General features: G+C 39.5%; 1 protein-coding gene across 1 annotated transcript; it reads right to left on the bottom strand.

Moving 5' to 3' along the window:
* Positions 1-9,836: 9,836 nt before the first annotated feature.
* On the bottom strand, positions 9,837-16,933 carry LOC143417016 (type-2 ice-structuring protein-like). Its single transcript, XM_076882656.1, has 8 exons — positions 16,851-16,933; positions 16,613-16,744; positions 12,115-12,190; positions 11,920-11,955; positions 11,378-11,496; positions 11,152-11,271; positions 10,351-10,459; positions 9,837-10,213 (listed from the first exon to the last, which is right to left on the bottom strand). The coding sequence occupies exons 2-8, from the start codon at positions 16,619-16,621 to the stop codon at positions 10,131-10,133; spliced, it is 552 nt and encodes a 183-aa protein (XP_076738771.1). The 5' UTR covers positions 16,622-16,744; positions 16,851-16,933; the 3' UTR covers positions 9,837-10,130.
* Between the last annotated feature and the right edge of the window lie 1,505 nt (positions 16,934-18,438).

The following is an 18,438-nucleotide window of genomic DNA, read 5'->3' as shown; positions in this document are numbered from 1 at the left end:
CAACAAAAAAGACTGCGAAGACTGGTTGCCGCTCACTTTAAAAAACAACTTTATTTAAAAAGTTTTTTTTTTCATAGGCGGCGCAATCTGCTCCTCCCTCATTTAAACAAAAAAGACCGCGAAGACTGGTTGCAATAGGAACCGCTCACTTTAAAAAACAACTTTATTTAAAAAGTCGTTTTATGCCTGATACAAACATTTTAAAAGGCAAACCATGCACAAGTTAAAAAGATAAATTTTAGTTTTTAAGTATAGGAATGGTTAATATGTTTTAAAAAATCATATGTAATTATTGTCAAATAACATAAAAATAAAACAACATAATAATAAAAGCATAATTGACAGAATATATCATAATGATAACAATAGCAACACCTCACTTAAAAGAATCAGAATCAGAAAGGGTTTTATTGCCAAATGTTGAGCAGGTTTACAACATTAGGAAATTGCTGCGGTGCTTGGTGCAAACATACTGTCATAAACGCTTAAAAATAAAAATAAGAATTAAAAGTGCTAAGTAGATAGATATATACATGAGTGCAGGTGGTGATCAATGCCAAACATGGAATGATGCAGTGATGCAGTAGGGTCATGTGTTAGTGGTGGGAACAGTCATACGGTTATTGTTCATGTGTCCAACAGCAGAGGGGAAGAAACTGTTCTTATGGCGAGAGGTTCTGGTGTGAATGGACCGGAGCCTCCTGCCTGAGGGGAGCAGGTCAAACAGACTGTGTCCAGGGTGAGGTTGAAGAGTAAGCTTTATACTGAGGAGCTTTTACATATTGGATCTGATCAACCAAAACTTTCAACTTCTACAGTCTTTTTAGTTTTTCAAGTGAATTATGCTTCCACATATGTAGCTAATGGTCTTTTCTCTAATGCAGTATAGTGTGTCTGATTTACTGGAAATCGTCAACTGCATGTTTGCTAATGTGAACAGTCCTAATTGAACAACTGGAAATCCTGAATTTGCACAAAATGGCAAATCTGTATTTTTCTCTGTATAATTCACTTATATCTTAGGTTTTAATGTGTATTTTTTTGCTTTTCTTGATATTGCATGCTATAATGTTTTTTTTTCTATTCTTATGTCCGTTTTCATCACATTTTATTGCTGCTGTGACAAGTGAATATCCCCAAGAGGAATCAATTAAGTTCTTATTTTATCTTATCTGAGCCTGACCATGCAGAGCACTGAAAGTTCAAATACTGAGGCTAAAAACTGAGAGGGTCAAAAATGAAAAGTAAAGAATATTTGACTGTGCCTAAGGATATCAGAAGTGATAGACTGAGGTTGTGCCAAATATTTTAAAGTTAGGGTGATTTGTTAGAGAATGGTACTCATGGGTGCCGTCTGCAGGTTATAAAAGAGAGTTATGTTCTTACTTCCTTTTGAGATTCTTTTTAAAATTTGACTTTCACAACTCCCTGGATTGTGTGCAATCTGTGATGGGCTTGTTTGGAATAAATCCTCCTTTATTCAAATAACACTTTCTCAGGCTCTTCACAGAAGAAGAATCCTCACATTCAAAATGCACAGCATGTGCTACCATTTTAAACCCATGTACACATTTACCATCACTGACCCAACTAGGACCTACATTGGATACCCACCCATATGGCTTTCATGTGAGAAACCCAAGTGGGTCCCATATATACTAAACAATCTTGAGCCCATGTAAAATATATGCCCATATTAATTTAACATAACCCATTTGGGGCCCACATAGACATGTTTTCAGGGTCTGACTTGCATTTGCCCATGTGTGACACATATAGTTTGACCAGGTGGGCCCCACCTATGTCATCAGTACCAAAAATATATACTGATTACCTCACTTTGCCCCACCTGGGGCACACAGCAAATGCTTTTCTTTAAATGACTGTGTTTGCCCATGTCTAACCCAGGTGAAAAACCCAAGTGGGTCCTACGTGTGTTTCCCATTTTGAAACAAGTGAAGTGTTTCCCATGTTTGACCCAGCCAGGACCTACTATATGTTTCCACTTGGTTTTGCCCATATGGCTTTAATGTGATAAACCCAAGTGGGTCCCATATATACTAAACAATCTTGAGCCCACGTAAAATATATGCCCATATTAACTTAACATAACCCATATGGGGCCCACATAGACATGTTTTCAGGGTCTGACTTGCATTTGCCCATGTGCCACCCATATAGTTTGACCAGGTGGGCCCCACGTGTGTCATCAGTGCTAAAATATATATTTGACTACCTCACATTTGCCCCACCTGGGGCCCACATAGACATGTTTTCAGGGTCTGACTTGCATTTGCCCATGTGTGACCCATATAGTTTGACCAGGTGGGCCCCACCTGTGTTATCAGTGCTAAAAACATATATTGATTACCTCACTTTGCCCCACCTGGGGCACACAAAAACAGCTTTTCTTTAAAAGACTATGTTAGCACATATCTAACCCATGTGAAAAACCCAAGTGGGTCCTACATGTGTTTCCCATTTTGGACCAAGTGAAGTGTTTCCCATGTTTGACCCAGCCAGGACCTACTATATGTTTCCACTTGGTTTTGCCCAAATGGCTTTAATGTGAGAAACCTAAGTGGGTCCCATATATAATAAACAATCTTGAGCCCACATAAAATATATGCCCATATTAACTTAACATAACCCACCTGGGGCCCACATAGACATGTTTTCAGGGTCTGACTTGCATTTGCCCATGTGTGACCCATATAGTTTGACCAGGTGGGCCCCACCTATGTCATCAGTGCTAAAAATATATATTGATTACCTCACTTTGCCCCACCTGGGGCCCACATAGACATGTTTTCAGGGTCTGACTTGCATTTGCCCATGTGCCACCTATATAGTTTGACCAGGTGGGCCCCACCTATGTCATCAGTGCTAAAAAAAAATATTGATTACCCCACTTTGCCCCACCTGGGGCCCACATAGACATGTTTTCAGGGTCTGACTTGCATTTGCCCATGTGTGACCCATATAGTTTGACCTGGTGGGCCCCACCTATGTCATCAGTGCTAAAAACATATATTGATTACCTCACTTTGCCCCACCTGGGGCACACAAAAACAGCTTTTCTTTAAAAGACTATGTTAGCACATATCTAACCCATGTGAAAAACCCAAGTGGGTCCTACATGTGTTTCCCATTTTGGACCAAGTGAAGTGTTTCCCATGTTTGACCCAGCCAGGACCTACTATATGTTTCCACTTGGTTTTGCCCAAATGGCTTTAATGTGAGAAACCTAAGTGGGTCCCATATATAATAAACAATCTTGAGCCCACATAAAATATATGCCCATATTAACTTAACATAACCCACCTGGGGCCCACATAGACATGTTTTCAGGGTCTGACTTGCATTTGCCCATGTGTGACCCATATAGTTTGACCAGGTGGGCCCCACCTATGTCATCAGTGCTAAAAATATATATTGATTACCTCACTTTGCCCCACCTGGGGCCCACATAGACATGTTTTCAGGGTCTGACTTGCATTTGCCCATGTGCCACCTATATAGTTTGACCAGGTGGGCCCCACCTATGTCATCAGTGCTAAAAAAAAATATTGATTACCCCACTTTGCCCCACCTGGGGCCCACATAGACATGTTTTCAGGGTCTGACTTGCATTTGCCCATGTGTGACCCATATAGTTTGACCAGGTGGGCCCCACCTATGTCATCAGTGCTAAAAATATATATTGATTACCTCACTTTGCCCCACCTGGGGCCCACATAGACATGTTTTCAGGGTCTGACTTGCATTTGCCCATGTGCCACCTATATAGTTTGACCAGGTGGGCCCCACCTATGTCATCAGTGCTAAAAAAAAATATTGATTACCCCACTTTGCCCCACCTGGGGCCCACATAGACATGTTTTCAGGGTCTGACTTGCATTTGCCCATGTGTGACCCATATAGTTTGACCAGGTGGGCCCCACCTATGTCATCAGTGCTAAAAATATATATTGATTACCTCACTTTGCCCCACCTGGGGCCCACATAGACATGTTTTCAGGGTCTGACTTGCATTTGCCCATGTGCCACCTATATAGTTTGACCAGGTGGGCCCCACCTATGTCATCAGTGCTAAAAAAAAATATTGATTACCCCACTTTGCCCCACCTGGGGCCCACATAGACATGTTTTCAGGGTCTGACTTGCATTTGCCCATGTGCCACCTATATAGTTTGACCAGGTGGGCCCCACCTATGTCATCAGTGCTAAAAAAAAATATTGATTACCCCACTTTGCCCCACCTGGGGCCCACATAGACATGTTTTCAGGGTCTGACTTGCATTTGCCCATGTGTGACCCATATAGTTTGACCAGGTGGGCCCCACCTATGTCATCAGTGCTAAAAATATATATTGATTACCTCACTTTGCCCCACCTGGGGCCCACATAGACATGTTTTCAGGGTCTGACTTGCATTTGCCCATGTGCCACCTATATAGTTTGACCAGGTGGGCCCCACCTATGTCATCAGTGCTAAAAAAAAATATTGATTACCCCACTTTGCCCCACCTGGGGCCCACATAGACATGTTTTCAGGGTCTGACTTGCATTTGCCCATGTGTGACCCATATAGTTTGACCAGGTGGGCCCCACCTATGTCATCAGTGCTAAAAATATATATTGATTACCTCACTTTGCCCCACCTGGGGCCCACATAGACATGTTTTCAGGGTCTGACTTGCATTTGCCCATGTGCCACCTATATAGTTTGACCAGGTGGGCCCCACCTATGTCATCAGTGCTAAAAAAAAATATTGATTACCCCACTTTGCCCCACCTGGGGCCCACATAGACATGTTTTCAGGGTCTGACTTGCATTTGCCCATGTGTGACCCATATAGTTTGACCTGGTGGGCCCCACCTATGTCATCAGTGCTAAAAACATATATTGATTACCTCACTTTGCCCCACCTGGGGCACACAACAACAGCTTATCCTTAAATTACTGTGTTTGCCCATGTCTATCCCAGGTGGAAAACCCAAGTGGGTCCTACATGTGTTTCCCATTTTGGACCAAGTTAAGTGTTTCCCATGTTTGACCCAGCTAGGACCTACTAAAAGTGCCCACTTGGCATTGCCCATATGGGTTCAATGTGAAGAACCCAAGTAGGCCCCATACAAAAAGCCCAGTTTGAGCCCATGCCCATATGGTACCCATCCAGCCCGAGCAAAAACCAGGTGGGGCCCATATATACATGTTGGCTGGGTAGTGGTGGGCACAAGAAGAACATGAGGGGCGTGAAAGCTCGGGGAACCCTTAACCAATTTTTTGTCCACCAGGCCACGGCAGAAGCAGATATGGTATGTAAACACTGGTTTGTTGTTTAAACCCTCTGGTTAAGGTTAATATGGGCATGTGCGGTGAATATCAGCGCTATGTGGCCAGAATGGTAAATGGTAAATGGCCTGTATTTATATAGCGCTTTACTAGTCCCTAAGGACCCCAAAGCGCTTTACATATCCAGTCATCCACCCATTCACACACATTCACACACTGGTGATGGCAGCTACATTGTAGCCACAGCCACCCTGGGGCGCACTGACAGAGGCGAGGCTGCCGGACACTGGCGCCACCGAAGTGTGATAATATCATTTATTTTGTGTAATAAACAACTGCAAGGATGGATGATTACAACAAATAGATGAATAATACATAAAAGTAATACATAGATGAATAATGATGATGAGTTAAGGTGCGTAATCATGGGAACAAGCGGGTTTACAAACAGGAGCAGCTGATTAGCATTAGAAAAGCTGAAATAATACCTCAACTGAAGCCAATTGTACTAAATGCACTATATGTGCACTGTTACAAGAATATTTTTCGTTCTATTGCTTTCTATTAATTTATATAATTTTAAGTTAAGCAGGACAGAGTTCTTTTAAAGAAAGATTTACTTATATTCTCAAAAGTTAAGCATGACAGGCTTCTGTTTAAGAAAGAGACCTGTTTTACTGTGTTAATGTTGTCATTTTGAGCTAAAAATAAATGGCTAAATGATCATTTGTTTCACATATGGTCATATCACAAAGAATATGCATCTGCTTAAATCAAATTCAAGTCAAATGGTTAAAAAATAATTTCACACACACAAAAAAAGAGCTACCACAATGGGAAGGGTGAAGACAACTGGGTTGCCCGGCCCTGGCCACGAGGTGTCCCTTATTTATTTTTCAGGGAGTTGGCAACCCTAATGACAGATAGCAAACTGAATCTGCTCACACTGAGTGTGGAGCTTTAATGGGCTGCTGGGGTCATTATCAGTGTTGGGAAGGTTACTTTTAAAATGTATTCCATTACAGAATACAGAATACATGCCCCAAAATGTATTCTGTAACGTATTCCGTTTCGTTACTCAATGACAGTAACGTATTCTGAATACTTTGGATTACTTAATATATTGTGCCGAGTTCAGACAAGGAGGAGACGGAGGTATCGTTTGGTCTTGCTTCCCGTGAGCTAGCCAGGGAGCACAGCCGTTTATTACATTTGCAGAAGAACACACTGCCGCTAGCTAACTGCTCAGCGCGGCAACCACAACACACATAGGGCGCCCTCTGACCCCGGAAGGACACACCGTCGCAGCGAGAGGGCGTCACCCGTCACCATGGTAACATACACAAAACATAACTGTACAAACAGAACCCCGAACAGCCCTGACCCGCTACAATATTATCATGCTTTTTACAACAACGTGAATGTACTATTGCTGTGTGATTTATTACTATTACTGAAGGTCCGCGACTCCGAACTGTAGTAAAGGGACCTCTGACTAATACGGCGGGGTCCCTGTCGGCTGGTAGCCGAAAAATAGCTCTACTTTGTTGTGTGGGTCAACTTTTCTTGCGAGAGACAGAGAGAGGCGTTGAAAGGCTGCTCCAACGGAACTTATTGTTTTCGGAGGAAAACACGAACACGGTGTACAGTCGAGTCTTAATAGCTTACTTACAACTGGGCTCGTCAGGCTCTCTTCTTGGCTGCAGTGGTTATTATTATATTTACATGCTTCCAGCTCCCGTTTTTGCTCGATGACTGCTCGTACCTTTCCACTCCCCTTTTTCTCCCTCCTCGCGCTCACAGACACATAACGTGTATGGCAGTCCATTCTCCCTGCAGCACGAACTACACTGCCCATGAGGCTACATTCTTTAGAGCTATGCTTGTAGCATTCTGGCTGTTAGCTTAGCACAACAACAACAACAACGAAAAAGCGCTCTCTCACCCAGGAAACACAGAGTCGCAGAGAGAGAGAGAGAGAGCGTCGCCCTGTAACCATGGCAACCGTAACGCTGCCGCCTGGAACAAAAGAACGTAGCTGTCAAACAAAACCAAACAGTCCTGACCCGCGACAATATGAAACAGGAAAGTACCGCAGTGTAATCCATTTATTTCAACAAAGTAACTGTATTCTGAATACCACCTTTTTAAACGGTAACTGTAACGGAATACAGTTACTCATATTTTGTATTTTAAATACGTAACGGCAGTACATGTATTCCGTTACTCCCCAACACTGGTCATTATGGATGGCTCAAATAGAAGAGCTGATAAAAAAACCTTCAAGATTTAAAGATTGATTACTTTTCACTGAGTATTTACAGTTTCAAGTACGACATTGGGTTGTCAAAGAACCTCCAATCAAGCACTGGGTAGCCACAATAAAAACATTCAATGCATGGAACAGCTAACCCGCAGTTTAAGATTACAACAAACTAAATGTGATACTTTAGTCTTTTGTGAAAAATACACAAGTTCTTTTTGTTCTGTTTTTTTTTATATATAAATATTGAGTGCTATATGGTTTTTAAGTTTGGAGTACAGCTGTTTTATTTAGCCTTGATGTAATAAAATAAAATGAAATAATAATCAAAATAAATTTATAAAAACTTAAAAATATTAAAAACACTGCATGTCCTCTTTAAACATAAAATGTCGAATACAGAAGTAAATAAGTATCAGGATGTTACAGCAAGCACAGGTGGAGTGAAACCTAAATAATTTGCTTTTTCAATGTAATTAATTTTTATTTAATTAAAATTTAGATCCTAGTGAATCTACTAAAAGAAAAAAATGAAACTATTTTTGATGTTCCAGAAAGTTTTACGTGTGGTTAGATTGCTTCACATTTTCTGTGTGGATTAGTTACACACAAATGATTGTACACATTTCTAAAGCTTAGTTTATACTTGCAGATCACAATGTATGGATTTTCAGCCTTTGTAAAACATATTTCTCTTCATATGTTCCTCCTGGTCACAGGAGCGAACAGAGCCAACAGATTTTGAATGTGTGAGTAAAGACAGGGAGCCGCAGCGTCTTTAACGAGAAGTTGAGATAAGTATTCTGGAGCTGGACCATTTAGTGCTCTAGAAAATCTTAAAATAAGTTCTAAAATCTACTGGGAGCTAATGTAAAGGGAATAAAATAAGGGGCAAGTTGAGTTAGTGTGGCCGCAGCATTTTGTATTGCTTGGAGACGCGAAACAGGTGATTTGTCTAAGCAAGTAAAAAGGGCATTACAATAATCTAAAGACGATGACTGAAATGAATGAAAAATTGTCTCTACTTCAGAGGAGAAGACTATAGCTCTCAATGTGGTATAGTTTTTTTAAATGAAAGAAAGATTATTCAGATCAATTTTATATGTGAGTTGAAGTTCAGCGAGAAATCAAATATTACACCAGCACTGGTCTTTGAAGATGAGAAAAAGGAAGCAATCACTTGACTGACTCTTGAATGTGCACAACAATTATATAATCATGGCCTCAGTCTTGTTGGAGTTTAAAACAAAGCCACTATTGGAGAACCAGTCACTAATCTGTAAAAAGAAGCAACCAGTCTAGGGTGGACCGCCAATGCAGCTGGTGAATTTTAAAAGACATGTACAGAAGGACATTTAAAGCTGAATGTTATTGGCATGGAAATATTAATAAATGCCAGAAATAGAATGGCCTGTATGGTAAATGCAAGGCGAACTCCCAACTCCAAAGAGAATGAGTGATGCCAGGTAAAGGACCGAAGCCGGATGTAAAAAAAAAATAGCATTATAGGCGCCATAAAAAGACAGAGAAACAACAAAGAAAGTTATTTCAGATAAATAGGAAGAAAACCAGGCTAGTCAGAGATAGAAGAGACGTAGGCTGCCGGGGGATTCCCATGATTCACTGAGTGTTTCTTCTTCAGTCACCTTTCTCACTCACTGTGTGTTAATAAACCTCTCTGCACTGAATCACACTTGTTATTAATCTTGAGCTCTCTTCCACAGCATGTCCTTGTCCTGTCTTCATCACCTAATCCAACCAACCCCTCCCTGAGCCTGGTTCTGCCGGAGGTTTCTTCCTCTTAAACTCAATTAGGTATAAACTTACTGTCATCCAAACTGTGTGTGATTCTAAGTACACGTCCCTTTATCAATTATATATAATTACTAAATTATGAAAAGAGTTGAACAAGCTCACAAATTCCGCTTCATTTAGTAATTGCTGTGCTCTCAGAGAAGGCCCCACAGTAAGCTATAGAAAGGTTTATTTGTATTGTAATTATTTCTATTGAATTTGTATTGAAATCTATGAAAAAACATCTTCTTTCATCCCTATTCTAATGAGGACAAACGTGATCTTTCTCTTAGTATTTACCTTGGCTGTATGTTTGGGGTTTTTATCCTGCTACAGAAGGCATTTGGGGCCAATAAACAATCATTTATATGTCTGAAAGCATTCTTTGTTTACAGCATTTTTTCACACCTGCTAAAAACTTTGGCACAGCACTTTATATGCACCTCAAAACAAACAAACAAACAAAAAATAATGCAGAGACATGCTTGCTTGAAGCTTTATTGTTGCAAAAAATAAACAAGAGGAAATAAGAAGTTTTCTCTGCAGAGAAAAAAAAAATCATAATCAGTCCTTTGGTAACAAGTCTGCTCTTATTAAAGACAAGACTGCTTTAAAGATCGCCTCAGAGACAGCCCAGTTTGTGTTGGCTGGTCATTTTGTTATAACAGAGAGAGGAAAACTATAATGCTCCAAAATGAAATGAAGTAAGAGCGAGCAAAACACAAACACCATCATACGTCAGTGTGTGTTTTATGGGATTTTCATGCTCCAGTGTCAGCCCAAGAATGATGAGATGTTCTTGGCGCAGACAGATGGCAGATGAGCATCACACCACATATCATCCCAGCACTTGAAAACTGAAAGGTTCAAAAGTAGAAATCACACAAATCAAAGCCCAAACACTTGTTAACAAGCTGTTATTAGTTGTATCTTTGATCACAGAAACTATTCACACACATTAATAATTCATATTAATAATTGTGTTCTAATTTACCTCCACGATTTATCTGAAGGCAGTCCTGATTGCGATCATTATTGGGCTCTCTAAAGCACCACTTTTTATAGGTAAAACAGGTCCCATCACTCCACAACCACTCACCCTCCTAGAAGGAAGAAATTGGACTTATTGGTTCAGACAGGCCAAAATGTTGAGCCTACTCAGAGTCCTAGCAGATCATCTGACTTTAAGCACACAGCTTGAAGTCTTGAAGCTGCTGTACCTGCATTAGTTGCCCTACAAACCCATACGGAAAAGAAATAGTAAAAACATATATGATTTATATATGATTTACTCATGAAAGTGGCCACTTTCTCATTACTTTCATATATTTTTTTAGTAAGTATCCAAAACATACAAGTTTCATTATATAATTTTTCAAGAGATCTTATATCTGTTTTCACTCTTGTATGCTTTTCATACAAGTTTCATACAAGACAGATACAAACTTTATAAGATTTATATATATCCTTTCCATATGGGAATGCATATGAAAGAGCAGTGATGTTCAGAGTGATACCATTAGATATAAATCAACACACATTGTTTTTTTTTAATTAATCACTGATCCCAACAAAGAGAGGAAATACCTTCAACAGGCGTAAACATTTGACCACACAGCATTCAATTCATTTTCAAAAATGTACTGTCACTGATATGCTGCTAAGCTATGGTGGTGAGTTTCAAAGCAGAGCCAGGGAGAACCCAATAAGAATCAATAAGAGAATGGATGATCAAATCAGAGTTAAATTCTTATCAATTCTCATGCCTACACCTGACAAATGATAAACAAAATACCTCTGATGCATCAGTTCCTCCAATCCAACTTTCTTTTTTGCCAGTCAGCCTCTGAATCTCACGGTACTCATTGATGTTGCGAACTGATGCAAGATGTGCCCTCATGGACTTGCAGGATTTCTTCAATGGAGAAAGAAAGCGAGCAGAGGTTTTCAAAAATAATGAGTACGTAACAGTTAAAAGGATGTGGTTTAATCGGGTATTGAAGACAATACAAATAAGTTACCTCAGCATCAGCCCAACTCGCGACTGTTGGATTAAAGAAAAAGCAGCGATGACCGTATTTAGTCCAACCACCAGGACAACGAGGGGAACGAGGGGACCTCTTGACCACGTGACTCTTGGCTGGGAGTAAATGAATAGCTGTTCATGTGTCTCTGGCTGATATCTTATTTTGTATTATGTTTAATAATTATACAAATAATAACTGAAAAGTTGCACAAGTAAGATTTGACACTGAAACATAAGTTAAGTGATTGACAGAGTACAGGTGTGATGAAGGCTCTATACTACAATGGCGGCTACACTTGATGATAATCACAGAGTGTGTGTCGGTCAGAATGTGCTTCCTATGCTTATGCAACCAAATGGTTGAGCACATAAGGCTTTTTCCATTGCTTTTTTTCTTGGTGTGGTACTTAAAGGGTTAAGTATGGCCTTTATAACAGCCAGACACTTGAAAACATCCTTTGTGTTACAAACATTGAGGTGCTTTTTTGTCTGCTAACCGTGACAATAATTATTGAAAATCTGGAAAATATTGTTCACCTGGGGGCATCAATCCCTCTACTTCATCTCTGGCCTCTGCACAGTGAAGACACGGACAAATTACCACCAAAAGTATTGATTTTGACCATCAATTTTCTGCATATGATAATTATAAGAAAGGTGTATATTGTATTATTCATTTATATGTTTCATTAAAATTATATACATGATAAAAAATTATACAATGATACTCACCAGCAGCCGTGGTTAGAGCCACCATTGCACAGAGAAGTGCAGACACAGTTAGCAGCTTCATGGTGATTTTTAGTATCTTTGAACAAAACAGATACAAAATGAATAACAATTCATTAAAAACAGGACAGAAGAAAACCAATTGAATACCTTTTGTAGAATATTTTCTATTTCTTTTCATTATTAGCCAGAAACTACAACCACCAATTGTGAATGCTGAGCTGCTCTAGCACCAGCATTTATATAATGTTACATATATGTTTAACTGGAATGTAACACTGAAAATACTAACACATATATTTGTCAGTCATGCCTGTCAAACCTTCATCACATTTCTTTCTTTTCCAACCAAAACCAGAATAATTGCCTCACACCTAATTTGATTTCCTACTTACTTAATTTCACATACTGACTGAACCTCAACAGAGGTTTTATGAACACAACTACAGAACAATTAGTCTTATTAACCATGTTTTGAGTTCTAATATTGCATAATAAAATATCCCTCCTGTTTAAAACAGCCAATGATGTGTTGCCGGCTCTTGAGCAGCCCATTGTGACTTTTTGGACCCATAATTGTCGTAAAAAAAATGAAGCCACAACATTTACTGTAATATGGGAGTGTTTTCAGAACCATCTTCTACAATAACCTGAGTGAAACGTCTCTTTGTCATTGACAGACTTTCCTCATCATGTTGACACTTAGCAAAACACTATCTCACAATTATAATGATATCTGTGTCAATTTACTCAAATCTACTGCCACGATCATTTGATCCAATATTTTGAGTCTTTTACGTTTTTTCTGATTGAACTTTATTTGTAATGTTTAAGTTTTTGTCTTTTAGTTTAGTCACTGGTTTTCCTGTTAAGTTGGTTATACTCCCGGTCAATGTTTTCTTATCGCTGTGTCACTCCCCGTTTTCTGTCTGAATCTGTCATGTCTTCTGTATCTCGTCGTTCTTGTGTTGTTCTTTCATGTATGTTCTCTCGTGTCCCCTCTCACTCGTGTGCCCTTGACTCCTGTGTCATGCTCGTGTTGTCATAGTCTGTCTCACTGTTTCCTGTTTTATTTTGAGAGTCTAGTTTAGTTTTTCCCAGTATAGGTTTTAGTTTAATCTTTGTTGTTAATCTTTGCCCTTCTTTGCATTTAAGTCCTCAGTCTCTCCGTGTTCCTGTTCTGAAGTTTTTCCCCACATTCCTTGTGCTTTGATCTTAGTTTAGTTTTTCCCAGTATAGGTTTTAGTTTAGTTTAATCTTTGTTCTCTTCTGCCCTTGTTTTTCATGTTTTTCTCAACCTCAATAAGCGGCTTGTTTTTTGTTAAACCCTTTTACCTGCCTCGGTCCACTCATGACCGATCCATTTTGGTTCACCTAATAAATACAGGTCTGCTGCTGTTACACCCCTGAAAACAGGGGGAAAAGAATCACGAGAGTGATTATGACTTGCGTCTCTCATGCAGTTGTTTATTGCAGTGAAAATGAGCAGAAACTTTTCACATTCTGTACTGCTAAATGTCACATGGTGTAAGAAAAACACGAAATAATAAACTGAAATACTAAAGTGCTTACTATACATATACTTGAGCAGGTTTCCTAATAAAATGGTTGACAATAGCGGCGTTTTTAGCTCCTGCCTTTATCTTAATGGCCATTATACAGTACAAAACTGAGGCTCAAAACCGCCACGTACATGTGCACAAATCTCTAATATAATGCTTCTAAAGCTTACAAAACAATGAAGGGTTACCTCTTAGATATCTTAACAGTGTACACATTGAAAATATATCAACCTTTAAACACTTTTACCTGAAAAAAGGGGGAAAAGAATCATGAGAGTTATTATGACTTGCGTCTCTCATGCAGTCGTTTATTGCAGTGAGGAGAATGCTACAAAAGCCCCTAGTGGAGAATAGAGACACTACTAATCGATCCCAGAAAAGGCTTACTAGCCGATCAGTGATGTATAGATTGCAGTTCTCTTAAGTAACATGAAAGCCATTAATATAACATGAAAAATAATAAACGCTTAACCATTTTCTTACCATATTTACATTATTTTTGTCTTTACATTAACTAATATGAATTTGTATTAACTGAACAGTTTTATATGCAGTAGTCCTTCAACCTGTCACACTGCCACAGCCCTTTTACACCTGCAGAGAGTAGTGGTGTGGTAGTTCCTGTTCCTAAATTCAGTTATGGTCAGATGGTCAGACATAAAGGAACGTCTGTATGCTCTTGAGCCTTACAGGCCACACAGAGAAGAAGATTCCATAGTAACTTTGCTCAGCTTGGTTTTTTATCTTTTAAAACAATTCAAATTCATATTTTTAGCAAGAGACTCTGAGAAGAGTTGACCTCTCACGTCACTCCTCATGTAGTGTTGCAACAAAAGTAGAGAAACAAAGATGTGATGTGACAAAAAAGGTCCTTCAGCTGGTATATGAGATTACTTGTTACTGACAGTGTTGGGAAGGTTACTTTTAAAATGTATTCCACTACAGATTACAGAATACATGCCCCAAAATGTATTTTATAACGTATTCTGTTATGTTACTCAATGAGAGTAACTATTCTGAATACTTTGGAATACTTAATACATTATAATGCTGTTTACAACTACATGAATGTACTATTGCTGTGTGATTTATTACTATTACTGAAGGTCTGCGGCTCCGAACCGTAGTAAAGGGACCTCTGACTAATACGGCGGGGTCCCTGTCGGGCTTCTAGCCGAAAAATAGATTTACTTTGTTGTGTGGGTCAACTTTGCTAGTGAGAGACAGAGAGAGGAGTTGAAAGACTGCTCCAACTGAACTTATTCTTTCGGAGGAAAACACGAACACGGTGTACAGTCGAGTCTTAATAGCTTACTTACAACTGGGCTCGTCAGGCACTCTTCTTGGCTGCAGTGGTTATTATTATATTTACGTGCTTCCAGCTCCCGTTTTTGCTCGATGACTGCTCGTACCTTTCCACTCCCCTTTTTCTCCCTCCTCGCGCTCACAGACACATAACGGGTATGGCAGTCCATTCTCCCTGCAGCACGGACTACACTGCCTATGAGGCTACATTCTTTAGAGGTATGCCTGTAGCATTCTGCCTGTTAGCTTAGCACAACAACAACAACAAAAAGGCGCAGAGAGAGAGCGTCACCCTGTAACCATGGCAACCGTAACGCAGCTGCCTGGAACAACAGAACATAGCTGTCAAACAAAACCCAAACAGTCCTGGCCCGCCACAATATGAAACAGGAAACTACCGCCGTACATCCATTTATTTCAACAAAGTAACTGTATTCTAAATACCACCTTTTTAAACGGTAACTGTAGCGGAATACAGTTACTCATATTTTGTATTTTAAATACGTAATATACGTAACGTACGTAACCTACGTACGTAACCTTTACTTGTGAACAAGACCCCAAGATACTTAAACATCTCCACTTGGAGAAACAACACATCGGTGACCCAGAGCCAACACTCTGGGATTTTCTGGTTGAGGACACTGGCCTCAGATTTGGAGGTCCTGATTTTCATTTCTCATACTTCATACTTGGCTGCAAATCACTTCACTGTGAGCTTTAGGCCAACAGCTGACAAACCAAACACAACCACATCATCTGCAAAAAGCAGAGATAAGATTCTGAGGCTACCAAAGTGGAAGCCTCCGGCCACTAGGCTGCACCTAGAAATTCTGTTCATAAAAACTAAGAAGAGAGTTGGAGACAAATGGCAACCCTGGCAGAATCCAACACCCACAGGGATTTAGTCTGACTTATTGCTGACAATTCAGACCAAGCTCTCACAATAGTTGTACAAGGAGAGAGTCAATCATAGCACCAGGTGAGAGATCCCATACTCCCAAAGCACCCCCCATAGGATACGTGGTCAAAGGACGTGGTTAAATGCCTTATGTCTTGCTCTCTGTCCATTCATCTCCCCCTTCTTTCATATTTTTTCTTGTCTTCTTATGGGCCAGATTTTTCTTTTTGAATGTTGTCTTTTTTCTCATAGATCTCCTTGTCTTGGTTTTTAGATCATTGCTTAACTTTTACTCACTGACATTATGGATTATATGTTTGTTTTTCTAAAAACAATTAATCACAAAAAAAAAGAGAGAGAAAAGTTTCAGACAGTTCACTCATGGTGCATCACACTCACAAAATCACTCATCCACCATGTCAACAGAGAGAGAGAGAGATCAGGCATCACTGAAACAGTTATGAAACAGCACTAACTCAAAGACAAGTTCTTTTTTTTTTTTTTTTACAAAACACATGATAAGATTTTAATAAAAATATTCTTACATTTTTCCAGATTATTCACCATACAGTAATATTGATAATCAATGTTTATGAGAGTTCTGATCATCCTGATCAACATTATTTTAACATCACAATGCAATTAATGCTCTATTTTCTATTTTCTGTTGATATAATTTTGATAAAATTTTTTAATTTCAATAGTTAAAATTTGACTCTGGTTTGAGACTGACCTGTGACATGAGACCCAGAATGACCGTCTGTAGATAAAAACACTGTCCAAATAAATGGAGCAGCCTCTGCAATGATCCACACACAGACTAGAATGAGCTTCAGTCCAGGAAACAGTGGAACAGAGCTTCTCTCTGAGAGGACAGAACATGCGGTTCTCATCACCACTTGGATCAAAACAGAAATAAAAGCATCTACAGCCACTGCACCACCTAAAATCCTCCACTGTAGCTCTCCAACCTTTTTTGTGAATGGGGTTTTATAAAATGCTCTCCATGCAGGTTTTACATGTGATCCCAGACCTATAGACAGTTAAAGTAGCCAGTCTCTTTGTGTCTAAGATTTGAGCAGCCGCATTTATACAACTGAAAGTTTTTCAAATCCAGCCCTGATTTTGAAATGTGATCTGGAATTATTTAATGGGTGTCAACAGAAAGAAGAGAGAAAGCACTGGAAAATAAAATACAGATTCCAGCGATGACGCTAGGAAAATTTCTCCAGGAAACTCCCTCTTCCAGTCAGCAGCATTATCCTGTGTGTCTTTTCTACATAATTTAGTTTCTCAAGATCCACCAGGCTAAAACGAAAGGCTCATTTTGAGGCAGCATTGGCCTGATTCATATTACGGGTTCACAGCATAAATTTGCTCATATTTTTTTGTCTACCTCTGATTGACCATGTCTCTGTGATTGAGACTTTTTTCCCTTTACATTTTTGTTGTTTAGTCTCAGTGTTCTTCCACTTTACAGATGACTATAGCTTCAAGAAAAGTAACACCAACCACTAAACATCAAAACAACAGAAAAAATGGCAGTACACACTAGTGATGGTAAATTAGATTCATTTTACTGAATCGAGTTTTAATGAGTCACTCACCAAAGTGAATTGGGTTTCTTGAGTCATTTGAGTCACTGAGTCAGTTGACCAGAGAGTGCAAAAACGTATATTTTCACTCAAACTTAATTTGTTTCTCTTTTCATGTAAATCCTACTGCTAAGATGAATGATTGTAAAAGAAAACAACTATTTTATAGAGCAAAAAAGAGCAAAAAAAAATCTAAAGGGAACATTTATATATTTTTATTTTATTTTATTAGTATTTTTCTTAAATGTGTCAAATATATATTTTCTCATCTAAATGTCCACTGAGCTGTGAGCCAGGGGGCGGTAATGCGCCTTAACATTGGTTGTCAACCAAGAAGAAGAAGAAGCTGTGAGTCAGGAGGGAGGGGCAAGAGCACCTGGCTGCAGCCACTGTGGAGCTCCACAGTAACCGGATACACGTGACCTCCACACTAAACGGAAACACGTGACCTCCACAGTAACCGGAAACACGTAACTTCAGTTAAATCGACTTTGACAGCGAAAACTAAATTGCGTTTTTGTTAGTATTGATGCTGCTGAGAAATAAAAATGGTTTTAAGTGGGGGTTTTTAACACTCTGGGTTTGTTCAAAAAAATTCACCATCCCCTAAATTGTTCGTGGCCAAAAGTGTACAGTGGTCCCTCGCTATAACGCGGCGCACCTTCCGCGACACTTGCTGTTTCGCTGATTTATTTATTTATTTTTTTACAGTACATCGTGTTGTGCGTTCTGATTGCTGTAGACCATTGTCAATCAATCTAGTCCAGTGTCTCCTGTACAGGAGCGGTCCCTAATAGGCCCACGGACTGGTCCCGGTCCGTGAGTCCTTTGGTACCGTTCCGCGACAGTTGATCCTCCGGTGTGAAATGTATGGTTGTAGTTGTGTGTCTTATTTTGAAAGAACTATTTACGCGTTACCATAGCGACCAGAGAGCATTAAGAAGCAGAGAGGAGGATGTCACTG

This window comes from Maylandia zebra, linkage group LG3 (assembly GCF_041146795.1).
Source record: "Maylandia zebra isolate NMK-2024a linkage group LG3, Mzebra_GT3a, whole genome shotgun sequence".
Classification (NCBI taxonomy): Eukaryota; Metazoa; Chordata; class Actinopteri; order Cichliformes; family Cichlidae; genus Maylandia; species Maylandia zebra.
This window is presented reverse-complemented; position numbering and strand designations above follow the sequence as displayed.

Excerpts from the sequence above, each read along its gene's own strand:
- LOC143417016 (XM_076882656.1), bottom strand. Across the intron at positions 11,956-12,114 it reads GGCTCTAACCACGGCTGCTG|AGGCCAGAGATGAAGTAGAG; the intron begins GTGAGTATCATT and ends TTCACTGTGCAG. Across the intron at positions 10,214-10,350 it reads CCTTCAGATAAATCGTGGAG|TTTTCAAGTGCTGGGATGAT; the intron begins GTAAATTAGAAC and ends TGAACCTTTCAG.